This window comes from Dicentrarchus labrax, unplaced genomic scaffold (assembly GCF_905237075.1).
Source record: "Dicentrarchus labrax unplaced genomic scaffold, dlabrax2021, whole genome shotgun sequence".
Lineage (NCBI taxonomy): Eukaryota > Metazoa > Chordata > Actinopteri > Moronidae > Dicentrarchus > Dicentrarchus labrax.
The window spans coordinates 6,619,468-6,644,456 of record NW_026136705.1 but is presented as its reverse complement, the minus strand read 5'-3'; the positions used below and the strand labels follow the sequence as shown (position 1 = coordinate 6,644,456).

At 39.0% G+C, this 24,989-nt stretch overlaps 1 protein-coding gene across 2 annotated transcripts in view; it reads right to left on the bottom strand.

Annotated features, from left to right (window-relative positions):
- Positions 1-24,989, bottom strand: part of ntm (neurotrimin) — a 451,063-nt gene that overhangs the window by 142,058 nt on the left and 284,016 nt on the right. The window contains exon 2 of one of the 2 annotated variants that reach the window (XM_051401617.1): positions 2,551-2,641. In XM_051401617.1, coding sequence (XP_051257577.1) covers positions 2,551-2,641 — 91 coding nt within the window. Of the gene's footprint in view, positions 1-2,550; positions 3,194-24,989 lie in introns of those variants that run through there. The other variant, XM_051401616.1, reaches the window with a different exon arrangement.

Below are 24,989 nucleotides of genomic sequence, written 5' to 3'. Positions count from 1 at the left end.
AACATATATTCATCCAAATACAGCTTCTTTCTGCCACCCTTAACCTTACCGCCTGCTTTGCAGGGTAGTTAAAGCTGCTTCAAAGAACAGTTTCTCAGAGCAGGTCTGTAAAGGGTCAAGTTTTCTTTCGTTTATCTCACTCCTGCGTGTCCCAGTGTCTCCTTAATGTTTAAACTGAAAACCAATGCAGTACATTGCATTCATAAAAGATTTATAAACTGAATCCTGTCAATCTGACACCAGTAATTATTATATCCATTGTTAGCATGGTGATGGACAGGGATCCAGAACCCAGATCAGCACATTACGGACCCCTGTCTGATTCACTTTGTCTTGCTGTCTCACTCACTCACTCCTCACCTTACTTGTGACCTGCTGGGACCCAAAGGACCCCTGGGGATACCTGGAAACCAGCTTATGTTATCAGTGCATACCAGTGCAAGGTAGCCAAAGAACTTCAAATGTCAAGGTTTTAGATACGACGTGTTGCTTTATCAAATAATGTCAGATAAGGTCTCATAACAGATTATTATTTGATCTTTGCAGCACAGCGAAAGTGTAGTGCAAGAGATTGTTAAACCGTTAGGCAAAGCTTACTGATATTAAGATTAAGTAGATATATATACTGATAGATACATGTCCTGTTGTTATACCACCTATACATGAAAACATCATCCATGTCAACTAGGGATGGGAAACGAGAACGATACTAAACCCGTACCAGTTCCCGATTGGTCACTACAGAAATATTGATCAGCTCCTGGACAAACTGTTATTAGTATTTATTTAACATTACATAAACAGCTGACAGGGCAATAAACATCAAACATCAGCGTGGCCTCATTTTGAATATTTTAATGAAAATACAGCTAAATGCAATAAACTGTTGAATCTTTTTATGTCATATCTTTATTTTGTTCTCCAGATGATGGCAAGTAGTATCAATAAGAGAGTCGATAAGTATTGGTATTGATAAGCAGTATCAGTATTGATAAAATTATAACAATAACCATACCCAATGTCAGCCTTTAAGATGTAAAGGTTGTTCAGGAAATCAGATTTGATCAGATTTGATATCAGGAATTTGGTTCACTAGCACTGAAAGTGGAGGTGTAGTATTCATTTTAGGTAGTTAGGTATTAATTTAGTTAGGTATTAATTCACAAAGAATGCAGCATTTTGAATGATGGTATTTCATGATATGGTAAGATACAGGTGTCTGAAAAGCTGGTAGGGGTGGGTGCATCAATCCCTGAAGTATTAATACTACAAAGTATCAATACTAGCATCAACAGGATCAAAATACACAGACTGTATGCTTATTCCGGTGACAGTTCTTTGACAGTTTTCCTAAAAGTAGAAAAAATCACAATATATCGACTAATGGTAAACCCTTTATCGTATCATACTGCTAGGTTCTTGCCCTAGTGATTAACAGAGAATATTAAAAAGAAATATGTCATGTTTGGCAAATTATTTGGTGGTAATATATTTAGAAGTAAAATAGTAATTAATTATCCCTTACATGATACATGTAAGGGATACATTAGCTGATTTTAACAATAAAAAGCTCTGATAGCGGTACTGATATCAGTGATCCTGGCCCTGGTATTACTTGGTACCAGATTTGTGCCACCCCATCACCATTCCTTCCTGAGGTGGCAGCCTAGGCTGACCATAGCCTACGCACTGTTGTGGCATTTCTGCAGTTGACCGGAACAGCTTTTACTCTGACCTCAAGTGAAAACACTGAAAATGACTGTCAGCAAAAAACAGCCAAGGAGAAAATGTCAATCACCGTGTCTAGACAGCCTCAAAAAAGACTTCTTTCAAACTTATACCCACAGTCACATCCGTACAATGCCAAAGCAACACTAACCATCAACGGTTAACACAGCTCCCATCATGCCCTGCACACACATCACACCTTGCCTACTCCGGGGTCACCAGACAAAATCCCTTCCTTTGGCCACTGCGATTATTGCTATGTTACACTGGACATTCCCGACAGCACTTGAAAGCAACATAAATCCTTCTGTGTCAGTTAAGCCTCTGAGGGCGCAGAGGAGGGGAAAGGTCACCGCAGACAATCTCCCATCTTGAGGAAATGCCAGTCAATCCATCCCTACCGCCCGCACTGTTTACTGTGTGTGTGCGTTTTCTGTCTATTTACACCTGCGAGCATCTGCCCGACCCTGTTCCTGCTCCCTCTCTCCTCCCTGAAACACTCCTTTTCTCCCCTCCACCTTTAGTTCTGCACCGTCACACAACAATTAAAACCGCAGAGTCTGCTTGTTAACAGCTGCTGGAGATTAGCAGAGTATCGCTTCTGGATTGAGTGTTTCCCAGAGACTAATCCTCTGAAATCCCCCCTTTTTTCTCCAACATGATAAAACAGACAACACTTCAGTCATGTTTCTGTTTCTCTGCTCGCTAAATACTTCAATTAGGAGGAGCAGCGCTCAACTTTGGGAATAGAACCGAGAGCACAGCGGCGGCGCCTGGAGGAGGAGGAGGAGGAGGAGGAGGGAAGAAAATGTGTTGACTCACCTGAGGAAGACTGTCTCTCCCTGTCGGACGGTGATGTTGTCCATCACTTTGTTGTCGGACTGAGAGTCCCCTTGGCTGCGGACCGGCAACCCTGCAGGCACAAGAAGCAAAATCCTCAGAGAGAGAAGAAGTGTGCATTTGGAAAAAGCGACAAAGTATCCCCGGACGGACATCGTCTTCAGCCTCAAGAAGTGTAGAAAATAAAAAAAATCCCACAGCCAGACAGAGAGTCGGTTTGCGTCCCCGTGTAACGGTCCCTTGGAGATTATTTACCCCCAGTTCATTAGTCTTAATCCAGATCTTCTCGCCAGGTACAGCCGCGGTGCGCAGGGGGAGGAGGAGACACTCGACCCTATCTGGCTGCACTGTCAAACATCCACTGTTATTGTTTGGGGAGAGGGGGGGGACAAGAAAAAAATAATTCCTTCTCACAGCGGAGGCTGCTCCTGTCCCTATTTCTCCACAAGTTTCTTTCACATAGAAGTTTTAAAAAATCCTTCCAATTAGGCTTTTAAAGAGTTAGTGTGCAGCCTGAATGTGTCTAAATACTGCAGGCGAACGATACAAAGACGCGAGAGTCATGTTCAAAAGAAAAGAGAGCGATGGCAAGTTGGCGATTCGCACCGCCTGTCAGAGAGTAGTTTGTGTGTCGGGCTCTATATCAGCACCCTCCTTCCGCCTGCACACGTCACAGACGGACAGAGCGAAATGGATTCACGTTTGCATCCAATATGTAGGGAGAGACTAACACTCATGGTAGGGAGTCTTTACAGTGCGTTTGCCTCTGGTGCCTCAACAGTGACTTTATTGTTCCTAATAGCAATTTGCATCTCTAAATTATACTAATTATATTCCATATTATACAATCCCCAATATGTTATTATACAATATTCATCATAGAAATGTCAGTGAAACAATGCAAAACCCTCCAGAAAGTGGGCTAGAAGCATCTGTAATAGGGCTGCAACTAACTCTATGTTATTTATTTATTCATTCTGAGGTCATTTGTTGTTGTGGATAGCAGGGTGATTTATGGATAAATATATATACTGTTTGATAGCAAACAATCGCATACATCGATATAATAAAGATATTTGAATTTGTGGCACATTATCAAATCATTGAACAGAAATATCTAAAAGGTGGTATTTGAAATCACTACATTGTTTTATTTAGAAATCTTCAGACAGTCTTTTGTCATTGAGCTTAACTTTTATAAAAATAAAAATATTTGCTGAAACTATGGCTCCTCCTAGTTGTTCACTGTGGGAAAATAAACAAAAATAACACTTTGGGTTGGTGGCTTCAATCTATGTTGAAGCCACCAACCCAAAGTGTCTTTCTCTGCTCTGATTGGTTGTTTTCATTCAGGCCGGGTGGATTCTTGCAAATCCCATTAGGAGCACTAGGAGGAGCCAGAGGAACCACATCTTTTCAGATGATCTGTCTCATGTACTACTGTCAGGATATATTGAAGGTTTCAGCAAATGTAACAAAAAGTTATGTTTCTAAAAGTTACCTACTGCAGCTTTAATCATTTTTTAAATTAATTAAAATTAATGACAGCATCTGACACCAAGTGGGATGGCAGCTGGGCTGGCCAGGCAATTTGTCTAGATCCATCCCTGGTTTCACAAGATATTATAAATTACAAAAATATTAATAATAATTTCCAAAAGCCAACGCTGACATATTCAAATTGCTTGTTTTCTCCAAGCAACAGTTCCAAACCACAAAAGATTTTGTCTTATAGCCTATCATCCACTGTGAAAACCAGCAAAAATTCCAGAACCAGAGAATTTCTGGCATTTTTTCTTAAAACATGACTTAACAGATAAATAAATTATAGAAATAGTTGTTGATTAATTTTCCTTTGCTTGTGCTGGCTAGTAATCCCACATCACTGTAAGGGTCTTCATAAATCCACATTCAAATTCACAGAAGTCCACACACCACCCAGATTATGCTACCTATGTACCAGCATGCTGACCGCTGTGGTACATGTCCACGTACGTCAATATAACAGCTTGGGCAAGAATGTCCGACTTAACTGATTCTGTTTTCTGACTCTTCTCTACTTGTGCTACTGTTTCACTACATTGGATTAGACCTTAGGGTAAACACAGGTGTTAGCAATGATGCTAATTACTGTTCCGTTCCATTCAGGTTAATGAGAGTCAGGGTGCTGCTATTGTGCACTGGAAAGGCTCTGTTACACTAAATGGAACAGAACCTTAATCAGCATCATTGCCATCCTGTGTTTATCCTACTATTTCATGTTAAAATGGCTGCTGTCAAAAAGATCTACTGTTTCTCACGGAAAAAGGACACTAGTTGAATTTTTGTGAAATAAAGCTGAGTGCGATAGCATCTGCAAACTCAGGGTTTTTTTATTTCCCTTACATAAATCATGTTATTCTACTTATTTTGATTGGGGTTAGAAGATTACCCTCCTTTTATACTTTTATAGATGCTGATTTTAAAATTCTAAAATTCTAAAATCTAAATAATCATCAATAATAAAGTTAGTATATACTAACTTTATTATTGATGATTATTTAGACATTTCAAATTTCACCCAATTGTTTAGCAGCAGGTTTTTTTGAGTTGATTTTTCTTTTCTCTTATATGTTACATAATTAGAATATATATATTACAAAATATCCATTTCATTATATGAAGTATACAGTATAAGTGCATATTTCAGTTTCATTGTCCTGGTGTTGTTCATGCTTGAGGTGCAAGTGAATGTCTGCTGAGAAAAGGCCCTATCATGTGAATCCTTTACAGGCAGAGGAGTGGGACCATGTGACCAAACAATTTTCTTAAAGGCACAGAACAGTCTGTAGTTTATGTCACGGACAATGAATATTTTAAATGTTCCTAGAATGTAGAATTAGTAATAAAGATGGATCACGGCAACAGTGCGTAAATGTATTCCTTAGACAAAACATAAAATCATGTCTTTATTAGCTGCTGTAAGGTGAGCAGTGATTAAATCAAAGCAGCCATTAAAGTCAGAGAGCTCTGTCAAGGAGCTACATGACCCGAGCTGTATTGTTGTGGACAATGCTGCCATTAAATATCAGTGTTGTTAATTCATATCTCATTTATTTTATTATTAAGCAACAAATCACAGTGAGAAAGAAAACAATGTTTGCAGGAATCAAACTTTGTGTAGTTGAAATGCTCTTCTTTTGTCTCATTCACACATGCATATATTAAGTTTCATAATTCACACTTTTCATTTCCAATTCCTATTCAGTTCATTTTTAGTCTGAAGCAATGCTGCTTGTAATAGAGGCGGCTGCTTGCCTGAGACGACTGTATGCACAAATGTACAGCATTTTTAAACCTGTGCTGAACATTTACAGATTCATGTTGTGATGTCTCTGTTTATCTGTTGGGATATACTGTATATATAGAAGTACATCAGGCTCTCTCACTGCAATCAATGCTTGACTACTCTGATTCATTTTAACAACCTCTGAGGACTACAGTTCACATAGTACGCAATAAAACACCTGGTGGTTTGAAAAGGGTTACAAACTTGAAAACAGGCCGAACCTTTTTTTTTTCTTGATACACCTGGATCATGACTCTGTCCCATTTTTAGAATGCTCATGTCAAAGTGGTAGAGAGGGCCCAGAAAGACAACATTTTGGCATGAAGCCAGGCAACCCGAAGAGCAGAGGTTCCTTCTCATGACCTCTGTGACCTGTTTTCATTGTACAATCACAAAATGTTCAACAACCCAAATCTCTCGTCTGCTCTCAGGCTTACACAACACAGCAACAGACCAGCTCTGATTTTCCACCTGGAGACACACACCAACATAAACAACACACAGTGAGCAGGTGTAAGCTGTGCATCAAGATGATGCTGAGAAAAAAGGAGAAAGAGACAAAATGGTTGTCATGGCAGCACTTTGGAATCACTTGGGAATCACACAAGAGAAGGGAGGTTATGTGCTTAATTGTAAATTACTTCAGATTAGTAACCAATCTACATAGTGAATTGGGCAGGATGTGATGCCCAACATAAGGAAGAGAGAACTACTGCAGTGTAGGTTCGTAAGCATGCAGGTGAACTGAACAGACTAAGCTATGAGTCACAGTCTCTATAGGTTCTATGTCTAATATTCATACAACAAATAACTGCACCAGCTTGCAGGCTTACAGTAGCAGCAATATTTGATACAGTCTGGCAACAACAGGCATGTCCATTGTCATGTAAATTGTAGGCTATAAGTTGTTTGTATGATTTATCTTGGCCATTTTTTTTTACATTTGTATAATTTATTAGTTAATTTGGGAGGTTGTTTTTCATCTGTAATCCCTGGGCATATGTCACAAAGTCACCCTTAAAACTGAACATAAGATTAAAATTATGAGGTCATTGAGATCATTTGCAAGCAGAGCAATAATAAAATGAAAAGAGAATCTTAATGTTCATAAAAAACAATCATACAGCACCATCATACACCATTATACTATTATTATTTATATGTATGTTAGAAAGAAAGAAATATGGGCTAAATATAATAGGAAAGGCCTGCATTATTAGATGCAGTGTATAAAATACATTTTCACATTTCACTTTGGCAAACTAAAAGCAAAGCCACAATACAATACTAGCATTCAAGTCCATGAGGACAGGATTGTGATAGGTGACAAGAGGGCAGGTTCACAGCACAGGCAGACTGAGGACAGCAGGTGTAATTGATTTTTGGTGCTGACAAAGCTGAGTGCTGATTAACCATTTCTTTAAATGAGCTCTAAATACACTGTATCTGTCCATCTCTGTAATAGATAGAGTTCCTTTCTAGTGCAGCTTTAACTGAGAACACAAACTGACTGGAAGCCCTTTTTTTCAGTGGAATAATGCTGTTGCTGCATCTCTTGTGTACTGCTATGCAGTTTATCTTACTTTGACAAACTTAACTTTGGAGAAGTCAAGCAATAATCTTGTACATGAGACACAAACATCTACATATTATTCCCCACTCAGAAAGTTATAGTTTTTATTATTGGGCAATGATGAAATTGTACAAATGTTTGTATGTTTGTACAAAGAGTGGACTGGTAGTGATATAGGAAATGACCATACATTGCTTATGCATCTTAGCTGCCTCTGTTGACATGTAAGATCAAATGAACCTGAAATTTGAAAGATTGAATCTGACCCACTTATGAACCTTTTTCACGTAAGTCTTGAAAGAAAAGTTAGAATCAGTCAGAACTCTCATGTATTTGCATTATGATAAAACTTATAGCCTCTCCCCGGATATAAACACATCTGGCTCTACACTAGAACTGTTGCTTGTGAAAAATATGAATACTGTTGTATAAAGATTGTTGCATCTTCAGCATTGCTTTAACCATGCTATTAGATCAACCAGATGAGTGTGTCAGCTCATTATCACCTTGTGTCATAGTTACTGTGTACATAAATTGTGTCATCTGCATACATTTGAATGTTGGTCAGGACATACGGATGGCAAATCTTTAAAATATAATGAAAATAGCAAAGGGCCCAGGATAGATCTTTGTGGGACACCTGTGAACGGATAGAAAGCAGCTTATTGATGATTCAGTACTTGGACTGAGAGATTTACCAGGTATGATTCTCTTCATTTAAGTGCATCTGAAGAAAAAGGTACATAATTTAGACATGGGAATTCTTTAATTAACCATGCCAAATGCTTGTGTGAGGTCAAGAAACACAACTGCGACAACAGCAACTTTATCCAATAGAGATACTTTTTTTTGCAGCGAAAAAAACAATTGGCTAGCAGTGGAATAATTGGCTCTGAAGCCTAATTGCATTAGGTGCAGGGAAAATGAGCTAGGATTCAGATGGTAGATGATTTGCTCAGTTACCAGTTTTTCTGCAACCTTTGACCTTATCCTGTAAGTAGTATAGTTATAGGCCTGTAATTATCTCCACTTTTAAATATTGGGACAACAGCTGACTTCCAAACACTGCCCTGAAAAAATCACAAGGTTACTAATTGAAGTAATAGGACTGTTTTGTGCTGAGCTCTTTAAGCATAACTGCATGCATACCAAAAAAGATAGACTAATAAAGTAATCCTTAAACCAATGCATTCCAGTTCATTGCAGTTCATCAAACTCTTCATAAATGATTCAGCTAGACTTCCCACTTCCTGTTTTTTGAGATTGCACATTTAGCAGTTTCAGGGCCGTTATTTGACATTTGACATTAACATAATGTTTTTTCTGTTTAAATGACTGGTTTAACAGACATTAGAATTTACTTTTAATGGCAGAAATATTGCTACCTTGCTATCTTTCCTTTCTCATTACTCTGTCTTTGTTTTTCATTGAACTAAGTGCTGTTTACCAGGCATCGAGGTTTGCACTGCCAAAACCGAAAGTTATTAATCCACTGCCCATGGAATTAAAGCAAGTTTTGGAATCAGTCTACTCATCAGATATCAGCATTCTGACCGCTGAGTCACTACATCCAATATCATAGTATGGCAGAGATGGGACCAAGACAGTACCGTAAATGTAAAGTCTTTGCACGCAAGTCCTAAACTTTGGATTTCTAGTCCTACGCAAGTCCTAATGTGCTTTTCACCAAATGTGTAATGCCATTTTAATAATCGAGTAATAATATATTAAAAAGTCAATATTATGCGTTTTTTTTAAGTTAACTTTTAATTCTCATAGTGGACATGGCAAACTTTTTAAATAACATAGGATACTTTGGGCTTGGTGAATTGCTATCAAGAAGTCAAAAGGCTGAAGTCGAAGTGAAATCACAAGTCATTAGTGGTAAAGTCCAAGTTGAGTTACAATTCTTTTTTGATTTTGTCAACTTAAAGTCTGACTCGAGTTCAAGACATGTGACATGAGTCTACACCTCTGCCCAATGGCTGTAGGAGGAAACATATACATCATAATCTCTCATAAGGCTGCACTTTTTCTCACTCAGAATTTATAAAAACTACAGACTTTACAGCAAAGCTGTGGATGGAGCACCTAATTTGAAACCTTTAAAACCAAGAGTGGCTTATTTTTCAGCAGTATCACATGTAACAGCAATGATGTTTCTATTTTATACCCATATTCATGATACTTATAATGTAATAAAAAGTGGAAGAGGCTAATAATCACTAACATTTATGCTTGCTTGGTTAAGCCTAATTACTGTAGGTTTTCTGTCTGTCAGCAGCCCCACAGCAGTCACTGGACATATGACAACCAGGCTAAAAAAAGAAATAAATAAATAAAGCATGCAATTATTCAGCTCTGTGCTCACAACTGCTAGTACTTTTATTAATTTAATCCCGGCATTCACCAGTGGTTTTCAATACCTATTATTTCTGCCTCTCAGCACTTTTACCCTTAGTTTCTCACACTGTGCAGTGCTGTTAATGAAGTCATAAAAGGTGACTCACAACAGCTGCAACTGAAAACATAGTGGTAAATACTCATCTTGGGTTTTTATGATATGTTGTGTTTTTCATTAAAATCTGAAATAATGTGCTTTATGTCCATGTTTCCTAATCTTCGAGTCAAGATATTTACATGGTGGGAATGATAATTTTTAATTAAGTTGACTCTCAAGGTGCAAGTTGTTTGTGTCTCTGCCTGTAAGGCCTAAAGAAGCTCTGCCTGGCCAATAGATGTCAAAATCCATTATACATCTGATTATGACAATCTGCATTCATTACTGGATGCAATTTGAGGTCTTTTTGACTTCAAAGCACATCAACCACTTTTCTTCATCTGCAACAACATCATTTGGTATAACACTCTTTTGTTCTCAAGTGTGAGGAGGTGTAAACATGTTATATTTAGTTTGCAGCATTATTATATGGATAATATGGATACTATATTCTATCAATTTCCTCCCGGCCAGCTCTTAGCATGTTATGAGGCCAGAGGAAGTGGGTGTGCTTCAGGCTTGACAGCATCGAAGCTATTTTATAGTCCAGATCTTGAAAGGGAGAGAATGAGATGTCACCATCCAGAACAACGAGCCTCCAGGCAGCACATTCCTGGGAAGCTATACAGTCACGTCACTTGAATTGCCTGGAGCGCTGCAGCTCATAACTTAGCTTCCACCTCCACACAGACTATAAATGCCACTGCTCTGCATCCCTTTCCATCTCACCTGAATGAAGTTGTCAAGTGAATGAATGAGCGAGGTAAAGCCTCCTGTGGTGACATCTAATGTTCTCCATCTCAAACACCTGTTTAGTCAATCATTCACTATCACCATTTCGTTCCACGAATGCTAAGTCTGTAAATTAGGGATGCCATGTCACTTGAACACATCAATTCAACACGGTATTGTATGTAATTTTTACATTTTGGTGGGTGTAAACTAAAAACAAGTAAAAAAGCTTTTCAAAGTATAACTGCAAAAGTTCAACTTGGTTTACCTTATCGATTACCATGTGTCTGGTGATAGAAATGCAGCACTAAAACATATTTTTATGTTACAATGTATCAAATCACCATTTGAAATGTGAAAGGTTTTGTCTAAACTTGCAGAGAATTATCACCAACTCGGCCGTCCCCCTCAGCTCTTAAGAGCGTTTAAACCTCTTTCAGCTCAGTGTTTCCGTTTTAAGGATCATAGCCACTGCTCTTATCAACCCCAGCTCCAGTGTGAAGATATTTTCAGTAAAAATAAATGAAATAAACCAACTGCTTCCTGCTCAGCACCAAACTGTAGACAGACAGGCTTAGCAGCTACCTGGTGAACATAGTGGAGCACCTAGCAACTAAATAGCCAGATATATCCCTCAGGAGTTGATGGAGACCAAAACAGAGCTAAATACTTGATACTTAAATACTTAAAAACATGACTTCAGATGAATGCTAATGTTGCTCCGTCAGCTGGATGGGTAAATAGATTTGCCTGTGCCTTCTCCTAATGACTTTATATGATTATACATTATATTGTTATGTTAAGTGTAAACCTATTGTGACTTCACCCATTGGTTAGTGGAGTACTGTCTTGAACCCTCGAGTTGGATATTATGGCCGTCGCTGTGTCGGCTGTGCTTGTTTTTGACCATAGCAAAATAGTGGTTTGCCTGGTCACACAATCTTGTATTCCAGATAAACAGTACACTAAAATATGTTTCAACATTGGAGGAGAGAAATAGCCAACACAGTAACAGAATGTTGATTCATATTAGATCAGCACTGCCTAGTTTGACAGTTTGATCTGAGTTTGGAGGCTGAGCTGGGCGGACTCACTGAGAATGACCTGTCAATCACAAGGTAGCCACACCCTAAAGCATACCCTGCTTTATTATCTATTTTACTCTAAATGGGACCATCATTTTATACATTAACATCATACCGTATGGAACAAAACCAGAGATTGAGACTATAAACTCATTAGGAAGCTTTTGGAATTGGGCCAATTTCTCCAGAAGACTCACAACTATCAAACTTCTTTTGCCCTGTCCGCTCATGATATACTGTCAATGGTTTTCAGCTTGTTCTGTATGGAGTTAGATTTGTGTCTTTATTACATGCGAGAAAATAAATGATCTGAGAGAAAATAAATATTTGAGCGAAAAAGTTTTCATACCAATAGCAAAAAATAATAATATTTGAGACTAAAAAAAGTTTTGAGAGAGTATTGAAAGTATTTTCTCAAAGAACATACAAAAATATAAATTTTAAATTTTTAAAAATTGTTTCTGAGAAAGAAAAATCTCTCTCAAAATACTTTTTTTGACTCTCAAATATATATTTTTTTGCTATCAGTGTGAAAACATTTTCTCTCAAAAAAAATTTGTTTCTCTCAAAACGTTTTTCTTCTCTCTCGCAAAACCTAAGTCTGCTCTTGATGCAATTTCTTGCTCTCGCTGTGAAAATAATGTCATGGGCGGGGCCACGTTCCTATTGGCCAGTCGGGTGAGAATCGTCTTGGGAGTCGAACTGAATCATTACACCATTGTTGATTCACCAGCATAGATGCGCTGCCTTATGGTGCTATCCATTTGTCTCGTAAATCCCCCGGCCGAGTTGGAAAGTGTAAATCTCGCAGCTATCTCGCAACATTTCACCGAGACACACCCCCTTTTGGTCGTAATATCAGCTGTCCAGCTCGGGGTTCCTCAGAGTACACCGAGCTAAACGAGGGTGAACGTACGACTCGCAAAACAAAGATAGCAGTGCCCATATTGAGATGTATTTTCTTTGTATTTGTACTACGGTGGTCTTTTTAATGTCGATTTTAAATGCTTTTACACACTTACATTGCTGCTTTAGTCCGGTCACCAATTTATGCATTGCACGGTGTTGCTGTGCGTGCAATACAATGTAAAGTTTTGTTTTCAAGCTGGTTTGCTAAATAGGCTAATGTAGCTAACAATAACACTAGCCTGCCACTGCCCCTGGTGGCCCCTGGAGGCCCCTGGTGGCTCGAGACAAACGCCACAGCACTTGTTGAAATTGAAATAGGCGTAAATGGCAAAATATTATTGAAATGTAAGACTTGCAATAACGGAATTACTTGAAATGTTAGTGTTTCTGTAGAAAAACATTATTATTTCACATTGAGCTTGTTTAGATGAGCCACAAGCAATAATAAGACAGCTGCTGCACTTCTTTCCGACTCGTAATGCCCAAAGACAAATGGAACGCTTTAGTGGTACAAGCCAGGCAATTACGTCACGTTCTGGCGGCAGAGCAACTCGGGCGGGGGAATTACGAGACAAATGGATAGCACCATTAGTTGAGCGTGGAGACTCCAATGTTTGGGTAAGATGATGACACACACAACTCGATGGGTAGCTAGCTGAGCAAGTTGGTAATCAAAATCATTCCCATCATAGGAATGACTGTGTAGCCCTAACAGGTTAGAGAGTAACAGATCAGAGATATTAAAGGATGTTTAACAGGTTAGTAATGTGGAGTTCAGCTCAGCTAATATCACTGAAGATTAAACATAAAATAGGCTATCCTAAATGTAAGCTAGTTTGCCATTACTGATTTTTATTAATATTTAATCAGATTTTGTATAGTGGAGGAAAAAAGCTGAAAACATTATTTGTGCTTCATCCTCAGTTATTTGGGTTTTAAAGATGTTAATAAATAAATATAGATGCTGTGAAAAGTGTGTCTATGGTAGCTGTGCCCAAAAGTAATGAAGCTCTAATTGTGAGGTAAACAAAGACCACAAGGAGAGTAAGACAACTAGAGTGAAAACTACTTGATGTGCTGATGTCTAACTAAACTAATGGTAATCACGCAGGCCTAATTGGGCGGTTTGAATCAGAGGACCATGGGGGAAAAGCTGGGAGAAGGCAGTAAGTGACACTACTGCTTCAAATACTGTCAAGATGTCATTGAGCAAAGTGCTTAACCTCCTTCGACTCCACTGGAGCAGACTGGACAGCTTCCTGGCATAACCCAGTGTGAAGCAGTGCGTCACTGTAAAAACACATTTACTCAGCTCTCTACCTCGAGGTGAGCTGACATTCTGTTGGTGAGGCAGAATTTGGGTCTTTAAAAAACACAAGATTCCCAATGTGCCTGAAGGCAACAAAGGACCTATTATCCGTTGCAAATTGGAATGAGCGAAAAAAGACAGACAGAAGGATGTCGTTGATGTTCACTGTGTCATGATGTCACTGCTCATCAGCTCTCTATAGGACTGACTGGCTAATCAGCATAATCAGTTTAATGACCACCATTAGGCAATCCTCCACACATGTCAATCAAACTGTGATGGTAAATAAAATAGGATACTACAGTGTACTTTCAGCGTGGGACAAGTGATGTGTTCAGTGTGATGCTACACAGTAATCAAACTCATTAGAGCAGATCGTGAAAATCGCCACTTTTCAGAATTTAGCTGTGCAGTATGCATAGGTGCTGATATTTCAAGAATGCAATCAAATCAGCAAAAACGGTTGTCACTCAATGGCAGTAAGAAAGACAGAGACACTAACATTTAATGTAAATTCATGGATATGAAGATATTTATTCTAAAATAAGATATGCACCATTAAAAGACAGAACCATTCATATTGGAGCTGGTGTTTACATTGATTTCAGACTGCAAAGTCATTCAGGATGTATGGATTTTGAATGTTTGATGGGAAGGGGACCCGAGGCAGATGGTTCAAATCTTTAGACCAGCTGTGGGTTAAGAGTATAGGTGAATTTCAACTGATTGATTGATTTTATTTGATGATTAAAATGCACCATAACTCTGCACTGCAGGGGTCACAATCATCAGAGCTAGAAACAAGCCAAATTTGCATAGTGCTGCTGGAACATACAGTACAACAGACAACACAATAACCTGATGTGCAGACATCTGCAGCTAAAAATGCTGCTTAGCTCTTTGTTGCGATGCAGCAGCGTGGCTATCCAATCACAGCCCAGCCTGAAACAAAACAAGCTGTTGGTGGGGCAATTCATTTTTGACCTTGGGAATAGACCTTGGTCAAACAATCCTAGCTCAAGATGCTTTCAAAAGCAACTTCATCAACTGGTGGAATTTGTTCAGATGTCGTGGAAAAGGCTCAGTTGTCATGACAGTCATTCAAAGATAGCCTTTTGGGTGGGATGTGAAAGAGGACATTCTTGATCTTCCTTCATCTGTCCATTAACTCACAGTCAATAATTTTGACCCTTTCCCAATAAATGGTGTCATGTTGTTGTTGTTGGTCTGTCTGGTGTTCACAGCTTAGCCATCTTCACGACAGCTGCATAACCCCCATCTCCACCAAGCTGGAAACTTTTTTCAAAAAAAAGCTAAATGTCTACACATACAGTACAACCTTGACAACTAGAAATTAAATTCTTACACTAGCAATTTGTTTTGCCAGTTACATTTTGTTGGAAAACATCATTCTTGCCTGGACTATATTCACTATCAATGTTTTAGTACAATTAAGGAAGTTTTTGTACCACATGTGTTTACATAGCAAATAGTTATTAGCTGCTATATTATTATTTTAAATCCCATATATCATTTTTAAATGTTAACATTACTTGTTAAGAATGTCCATTTTGCGAACTGGCAGATACAGTATGTCCGTTAACAGTATGTTGTACAAAATATATTTGCTGGAGGAACTCAGTAGTATAATAATTCTGTCTAGGAGACAGGGTTGGCACACAGTGTAACTCCAAAATGAACATACATAGTTCAACTCTATGTAAGGCAGACTGATAATTAGTGCTGACAGTCTTTTTATCCAAATCCTGTTTACTTTCATATACAGTTCCTCTTGAGAAAATAGCAGATATGTGCTGTAAATGCTGGCCTAATTAGCCTATGATACTCCACACAGCAGGAGGCTTTGCCTTTTTAATGTTCTTACCCTTTTTTCCTCCAAACCTATCAATTAATTTAACAAATACCCTCTTTTGTCACTGCAAGTCTGGCATCATAACAAGGGTTCACACACATAGCGACTGTATTTATATAACAGGTGTTTTGCGAACCCTTCAAACACCATATTATCACTGAGAACTAAACTATCCTAGTTTCACCCCATGGGTGATATAGCCATTGGTTGTCTTGACAACAAATGAATGCAAAGTTGCTAGATCGCCTAGAAATCAAAATCCACATGCAGTTGGTTCTGAGAAAATGACAGGAACGAACTTAATACAGCATCAAGTGACAACAAAAAGCAATACTGCATCAGCTGCAGTCTGTGGTACCTTCCACAGTGTAATTTACACTTAAGTTGGGAGCCACAGGCCAGATGTGCATGAAATGGATCATGCTGGTGTTCTGGGCGGTGAGTTAAACGGTTATCTCTGCTGCTCTGCACTGTGATCCCTCTTGATGACTTCCAGATGGTCATCCTCCATCTTTAAGACTCGCTTTGTCCACAAGGGAAGCTGGGGTAATGAGGTCTTTGTCATTGGCATTAATGAAATATCCCCTAGCAGACTGGAGGGGGCAACGCGGTGGGAGAACCTCAGCGAGGAAATCAGACGGACACCTCGACCTTACTGTATGTGGCCAAATGCTGAGAATACCTCTGGAAAATCTCGATGATTAAAAATGTGTGGTAGATCGTTCACACATTAATTACACACATTTCTCCCAGTGTAGAATTAAGCTCACAGTATAATTGGATCTCAAGAGAGCATGGTGAGAAAAAAAAGACAATGTGAATGTGTTTTCGCAAGATTTCCCCACTGTATGCAAGTGATTGCATGTCTAAGTAACTGTGCTGGAGTACTTGCAGATGTGCGGACAGGAAGCACTTGACTCGGGGTTCGGGCTCTCGGAGAAAAACAATAATTAAGAGTGAACAAACAGTGGTTCTAACAGCTGTGGGAGAGGCTATGTGGTTGAGTGGCTGTGAAGCCGGCTGGTCGTGGTCTGGGAGAGGTTTCCAACTGGCAACAAATCAGAGGACCACCGCGCCTGGAGGCTCGCACCCGCACCACCCCTTCATCCCCGACGCTCACCGAGAGCGAGCATTTGCCAAGATCTTAATCACGGTGGGCTCAAGCAATCAATACCAAAGTGGCCCTTAGGTGTTAGACATCTCAAAGAGGAAGTGACCATTACTTTCTAATAAAGAGATTGATGCCGGCAAAGTTGTCTTCATCAACCCTTAGCAATGGCTTCCTGACTGCCAGGGATCTTAAGTGCACTTTTGCAGTGATACATCAGTCCCCTGACCCAGAAGATGAAAAAAACACATTCCAATCAGCGCCTCATCGCTAAGGAGCCAGCGGCATTTTTATAAACATCTCATTTTGTCCCTTGCCTCTATATGACAGCTGCATATGGAAGGCAAATGGATGTGAGGCCATACATTGTACTGCACCACATCCATGTAAACAACTACATGTGGTCAGCTAGAGAAACATAAAAAAAAGTCTTACTTCAGGCGATGAGCTCACTAATTCACACAGGTCAAAGCAATATGAGGCCTAAACGTACAATATGAGGAGAGCACTTTATCTTCAGATGTCTTAATAATCTAGAGAGCTGGGGAACAGCTCAGTAATTATTAATGGCAGTGGTGTGGGCTTGTTTATTTATTCATCTCAGCACTTTTTTTTAAGGGGGAGACACACACACACACACACACACACACACACACACACACACACACACACACACACACACACACACACACAGGATACAACAGCTGTTTTAAAAGAGCTGCACCCCCTGCATACACACACTTTGCTTCCCTTGAGTCGAGGCACTTTAATAAACACATTTTTTGCTGCTCTATGGTGTTTTTTTCAGTAAAGCTTTATAAAAGTGTCAGCTTAAGGCAGAAAGGTGCACACATCTAATTATTTTGTGGTTATATTCTTTTTGTTGACGAAATCAAGCTGCTACGAGTTCTCCTACGGGAGTGGAAAAAGGAGCTTAGTGTGACTAATAATGCATTAACCAAAGAAATATGCAAAGCCTCATGGCAACCCAAACTTTGGAATTTTTTTTAAGGCAGATGGTTTTCATGCATATTCAAGAGGAAAAAGTTATTGAAATGTGTGTGAAAATTACTGTACTGAGCTGTGACTCAAAAGTATTGCATGCTTTTGGTTTTAACAATAACATATCCTGTTATTAGTTTTTTTTTTTTTTTTTACAATGTGGATTGTACTTTAAAGGATAATTCTGTTTTATTACAAACTTGGTCTTATTTTGGTACTTTTGGCCACCATCACTTATGATAACACTACTCGAGTAATGGCTGAGATTTGGGAACACAGTGACTTCAACAGTTTAGCAGGAATATCTAAATTATCTAGAGTTAGAAACAACCAACCAGCAAGCCTGAAATAATCCTTCATTGCACAGAAAAACCTGCACATAACTACAGTAGCTGAAGCAGGTCTTTAAACTGTGATGGATGCTTACAATGGACAGTTTGGAATGGCCTTAGTTTTCTGTGGGTGTCCTGCACCTGACTGCTCATGTTTCTTATGTCTTGGACCTTATGTATTGGACCTCTTTTTACCAATGTGGCTGCATTCCCGGGTGTTATTATAACACACAGAAACAATAGCTAGTAAGTAAGTAATAAATCAGTATTATCTTTTAGAGAATTAGACAGAAATCTTGTCTGTAACACTCTTTTTAGCATTTATAAACTGCACAATAAACAATTATAAAACTGTGAATAACACATTGTAAAGTAGTTGGAAAATATAAAATGACATACGACTTTACTAAATGTATTAAAAAAATAAAATAAAGAATTGTGTCAGTTGTGTTTGGGGCCATGTGGTTGTGGATCAGGGAGTGCAGGGCAGGCTGTGTCTCCAGCATAAATGCATGCAAGTAGTGAATAAAGGGGAGATAATATGCAGGTTACATTATGAAGGTGTGACCGGAGTATACAGGCTTTATGGAGACAAACCACGGACAATTCCAAAACGAAAAGAAAAGAATCCACCTATGTGACCATATAGGCTTTCAAAGCTGTAAATGTAATTCACTGCAACCTGGAGAGAGCCTTGAACTTACAGATATTAATGTGCACAAACAATATGAGGCTGATCGGCCCAGTAGTATGAGAGATTAGCTGCGAACAGATACACACACGGACATACGACCACATGCATGATCTTAATAATTTATCTTAAGAAAGAAATACAAGTACAGGTCCATTTACCATTTACCATTTACCATTTATATTCGACATGCTTGATTAATTTTTATATTTGTTTGTTAAAAATATTAATATTTCAAATATATATGTCCTAATGATTGCTTATCATGATATTTTAACCGTGTATAATGCAATTATTAACATGTACAATGTCTTTGTAGGTTAAGTTTAGCATTTAAGATTGTTTTCAAATATGCTGACATATCTTTAATGTTTTCTTTTTATAAATGTATGAATGACAATTATACAATATTTTATTGACTTAGAACAATTTCACAGTGTGTTAAGAAGTATGTCTTAGCTTTGAGTACACATGTACAGCAAATTAGTGTTCAAAACTAATGAAGATACATAATTATATATATCTGCATTTATGTTACATATAACACACCTGTTACAGATGCCTAGGAGGAGTTATAATTATTGACAGATGCATTCATAAACACATACTTATAATGTGTTGTAAACCGTATTAAATGTATTGTTGTAAATGGTAAATGGGGGCTTAATGTCTCCCTATTGAATCTGAGATTGTCACTATTTTGCCCCCCTTTATGCTGAGGCTGATAAAATGCTGCTGCGATGCCAGTGCAGTGTGTGGTTTCTGACCTTGACGACAGTTCACACAACACAGGGTGTGCTATTAAAGCCTTCCTCTCACATGATATATTTGATTGTTTATCTCCTGCAGCAACTCACAGAGGACCGGGCCGGTGTCCCTGGAACCTGCTGCCCAGTTGCACAAGAAATTATGAACTCGGAATGCAATGTGCCATCAAAACAAAACAAGATAAATAGACCTTAACTGCCTCATGATCCAATAGCGAGCCTATAATACTTCACGGAAACAGCTACCTTGTTTACTGTTGGATGATGTAATGTCAGCAAAGGTAGTCTCAAAAAGTCACCTTTGTTTAGTCAAGCACTGACAGTGAAACAGAGTGTAAATGAAACATATGCAGAGACTGCATGGAGTTCAGTCGCTTACATTTCAGCAAACTCGGGGGAAAATAGAACTAAGATTTGAGTTGCAGTGAATGGATAAAGTTGCATTTTTTATCATTATCACATCATCTTATCATTGCATTTCATATCATATGTAACTAGACTTATCGCCCCAGCTTGCATATTGCTATGTAAAGATGGATTCTTCTAGAGGATAGCTTTACAAAATCGTTGTATCTGTTACTTTTTGATGTAACAGCTGTCTATGAGCTGTAGATGAAACGTGATTGTGATGATATTCAGCCAATTAATTCTTTTATTATGGCTAAAAACTTGAATTGCCACCAATTGAGTCCAGGTGGACATTTGTGTCAAGTTAGAAGAAATTTCCTCAAGGTGTTCCTGAGATATCACGGTCACAAGAATGAGACGGACGAAAGTACATCCCACAAACATAATGCCTCCGGCCACAGCTATCTATGCAGAGGCACAATAACAAGAAGCGGCAGCTTGAGGGCTGTACCACCTACACACCTATAGGTCAAGGTCATGGATGCATTTTGCGCTGTGGGTTGGCTCAGCACTGCGGATTGACTTTTCTGCTCCAGCTTAAACAGTTTTCTGCATTTTTGGTAGACTAGTGACAACTGGGCTAAACGTAAACATATGCACCCAAACAGCAGTGACAAACCTCTGTGAATAGATGTAAAAAGGAGAAGAAGTGCCCAGAGAGAAACTGGGAAGGAGATGATAGCAGGAGCATGGCAGCAGTGCTAAACCACACACACACACACACACACACACACACACACACACACACCTGGACACTTCTAGGTTACCCATCAATTCTTCTCTCCTATCTAAAGATGATACAGCTGCTGTGTTACTTGCATCTTATGCCATGGCAGAGGGGTCATTGAGATTAAATGCCAACCTCAGAGCTGGCTTTTAGTTGATGAGGCCTGTCACGGCAGTGGGAGAGTGACGGATTGTGCTGAAATAGAAGCACAAGTGTGTCAGATCTCTGAAGCCTGCCAACAAATACTATGGCTTTATAGTGTGGAGTCTGGGCAGATGTTCCTCCAGCAAATTAGACGTTTCAGCAGTGCTGGACATAGGTGCTCAGTAGGATTAAGTGGTTAATTAAAATGGAAGCATTCCGGTTAAGGGGCTTTAAATCAACGAGCATCTTTAATCAATCCTAAGTCCCGGCCCTTTTTGCTCTGTGCTCCAATAACAGTTGACCAAACCTCCTTGTCCCCTTTGCTGTTGTAAAGACAACAGCATTTTAAAGACGGTTAAAAAGTCAAAACAACAAGGTACAGTAAATGGACCTGTACTTGTATAGCGCCTTTCTAGTCGTCCGACCACTCAAAGCGCTTTTACACTACATGCCACATTCACGGCAAAGCCCATTAAACAGAAACTAATGCATTCGTACACATTCACACACCAATGCACAGCATGAGGAGCAATTTGGGGTTCAGTATCTTGCTCAAGGACACTTTGACATGTGGCACCAGGAGCCAGGAATTGAACCAACAACCTTCTGATTGGGGGACAACCCACTCTGCCTCTGCGCCACAGCCACCACAGTCACATCTTAAGTTAGTTAGTAAGTTAACCTTCTTCAAAATGTGGTTGTCTTTTCAACATAGACTAACTTAGCACATAGCATATCTCAGCAAGGAAATGGGAGGGGAGGTTGCAAAAGGGGCAGGACTCCAAAGGCAAGGGTCAGTTGCAGTAGTTAACAAGTACTGCTATTGCTGCAGTTGCTGCCTCAACTTGAGATAAGGTTTAGCTCAGTTTCGGATAATAAAGGTTTAGGTTAAATTGACTGCACACTGATTGAGTATATAGGTTAATGTAAACTGTAATGGACATCAACATATGCATGTGTTTCAACAATTTCCATCTGACTCACACGTTGAGATGAAGAATGAATGATGAATGATGGTAGGTAAAAATAAAATAGCTGAATTCAACAGTGAAGATTGATTACATACTGAAATCTGGGCCAGGGTTCCTGTATACTTTAAGAGGGTCATGCTCCCTCCACAATACTTAAAGATTGTCATTCCTCCCCCACTTTTTGCTGTGTCAGCCAGCTGTCACCATATAACTCCCCCCTGAACACCCCCAGAAATAATCCTCTTGCTCACTCAAGCAGTGAAGGGCACCCGGACACCTCCTAGACAGTAAAGTCCGAAGGCACATATGTAGTGGATTACTTTACTGTGTGTGTGTGTGTGTGTGTGTGTGTGTGTGTGTGTGTGTGCGTGTGTGTATGTGCACGAGTATGCCCTTCCCAAATTATCCTCTCTAATACAAACAGACCCGCTGATTTAAAAAAAAAGCACTGAATAAAGCAGTTCCACCTTAAAGATCAGTGTTTCTCCCACACTGTTCGAAAGACAAAGGACGTTTGCGAGCCGAGCTGCTGCTAACGTTCAAGTTCAAATCTAAAGTTAAAAAGCATCAAGATCTAAACAGTGGATGGTAAAAATGTGGCTTTAGGCAGACAACCACAACTCAATGTCAGTGTTCTAAATGAATTAATGTATTGATGTATTGATGTATACAATCCACAGCAAAAGATAAATATGATAGATATGATGTCGCATTTTCGCAGAACTTGATCAATAGACCCATGTGTCATTTCTAATAAATATAAACTGTGGTGGGTAAAAATTTAGCCATCTTACCACTGAAAATGTTTTAGAAAAAGATTTATAAGCGTCATAATCAAGCAGACGCGCTGGTCCCCTGCCACAGCTTGATATTAGTCATTTCTGTTTTAGGGAGACAACCACTTGGAAACCATCAAAGGTAAGCAAACAGCATTAACTTCTGTCATTAAAAGGCTCATCCCAAATTGAAGTCCTGGCACTGTGCCTGGTATAAGTAAGTACTGGACAAATGAGCAGCTGACTTTTTCCAGATGAGTGACATTACAACCCTTCCAACAGGGGATAGTCCTACTGCTAGCTCATGTAGTGACAGTGTTAACAGAGCCAGCTATACATTCTTAATAACCTCATAAGATGAGGTCAGTATGTTGGGGGAAAACAAAAAAAATATTACAAAATATCACAATATTTTCCTACACCCATACAGATAACTATGGAAAAAGACTAAGGTACTCTGTCTCCAGATGTAATAATACACATAACCCATAATGACCCATAGAGGGCCCACAATATATAAAATCATCTTCAGTAAAATAAGAATAGATTTTAATGCCCCAAATTGTGTAAAAACCAACTTGACACACTTAATAATTCAGTTCATTTCAATGAAAAAAAATAAAATAAGAACAAGCAAAAGACTAATAATAAATAAATAAAGCAACAAGTGGGCCTACAGTAAGTGCTTTTGCAGCAAAGATATTGGCTGAGATGCTTTAGTCTGGACCACAAACGTCAATCTCATTGTGCACAAAAGTCAATGTATCACCGCCATCATTAGGATTCATCCTGTGACGACCAAAGGTATATCTCAGTCCAATATTGCTATCCACAACACAACTACTTGCCTGATGTTTGTTGATTTGTTTACTAGGCTTGCAGTAGTATCATCATCTAATTTAATCAGTCGCAATCTCAAGCGTGAACTTTCTTTGGTGAAATGCATGTACGGATGGGAAAACCAGCCACTTTAATGCCGATATTTATATCCAGGCTGATCATCAAATGCATATTTATAAACCATATTTCAAAGTGACCTATGTTCATCTGTAGGTCCATCACCAGAATGCCCGAAAAGAAGATTAGAGTTTCAATTCAAAACAATAACCTTTTAAATTAAAACTTGCAAGCATTATTTGCGCATTAATACTGTATACGACTCCCCATCTTTCTTGACATTTAGATTCTAAAATTGAAAGTGCAGTTTTATTGCTACCAGATGTTATCAATGGAGCCAAAACAAAGAGAAAGGGCAGTGCCTGGATTGGTGACATTTTCTTTCAAACTAGCCAAAGTTGATTAAAGAATTGCCAGGCTCCTGCTGATAGCACTGTCATTAAAAATATACGAGAGCTGTGCTCTATGTGATTGAATTAGCAGCCGGAAAACAAATCTGTTTTATGATTTCTGTCACACATAATGATACATATGATTACAATAATAGTTTATACTCTAGCACACTAGCTACTTCCAAATGAAAGGAATCCAACACTGTTTTAACCAAAACTACACATATAGACAGTGGCGGACTCAGGCTGCTCAAGGGGCAGGGCCAAAAAAAATAAAAAGGGCACCAGTGTGCAGAAAGTTGTGATACATTTATGGTGAAACAGCTTAGCTTTGTACCCTCTCATGCAGAATGGGGGCGCTTTATCACACTGTCTCCACTGATAGGGAGTCTAGAGGGCACTTTATCACATTTTCTGTACAGGAAGAGCACCCTAGTGGGCACTTTTGCATGTTTCATCTACCATAGGGGTATGCAAGAGTGCAGTTTATCATGTTTTCTCCACTGGAAGGGTAGACTAGAGGGCAGCTTTGCAGCGTTTGTTTCAAAATGGGGCGACCGGGGGTTCCACCAATGTCTACCAGTGCGTAGATCATCAATAAGCTGCAGAGATTATACATTTATACAATATTTTACATTTTAGGCTTTTAACAGCTTCTTGTACAATGCTCCAGCAGAAAACCTTCAATTTGTAGATAAGCAATTTTATAAACAACTAGTGTAGAGGTCAAGGGGGAGAGCCACAGCGCCCAGACAATACTCCTATATGCTCAGGTAAGTGTCATGAAATAAATCAGAACCAAGCTGAGATTCAAGTATAGACAGCAGGTTTTTATTGGACAGATAAACTAAACAACAAGCTCTGGTAATTGCCTGATTCACAGCCACTTCTGATTGG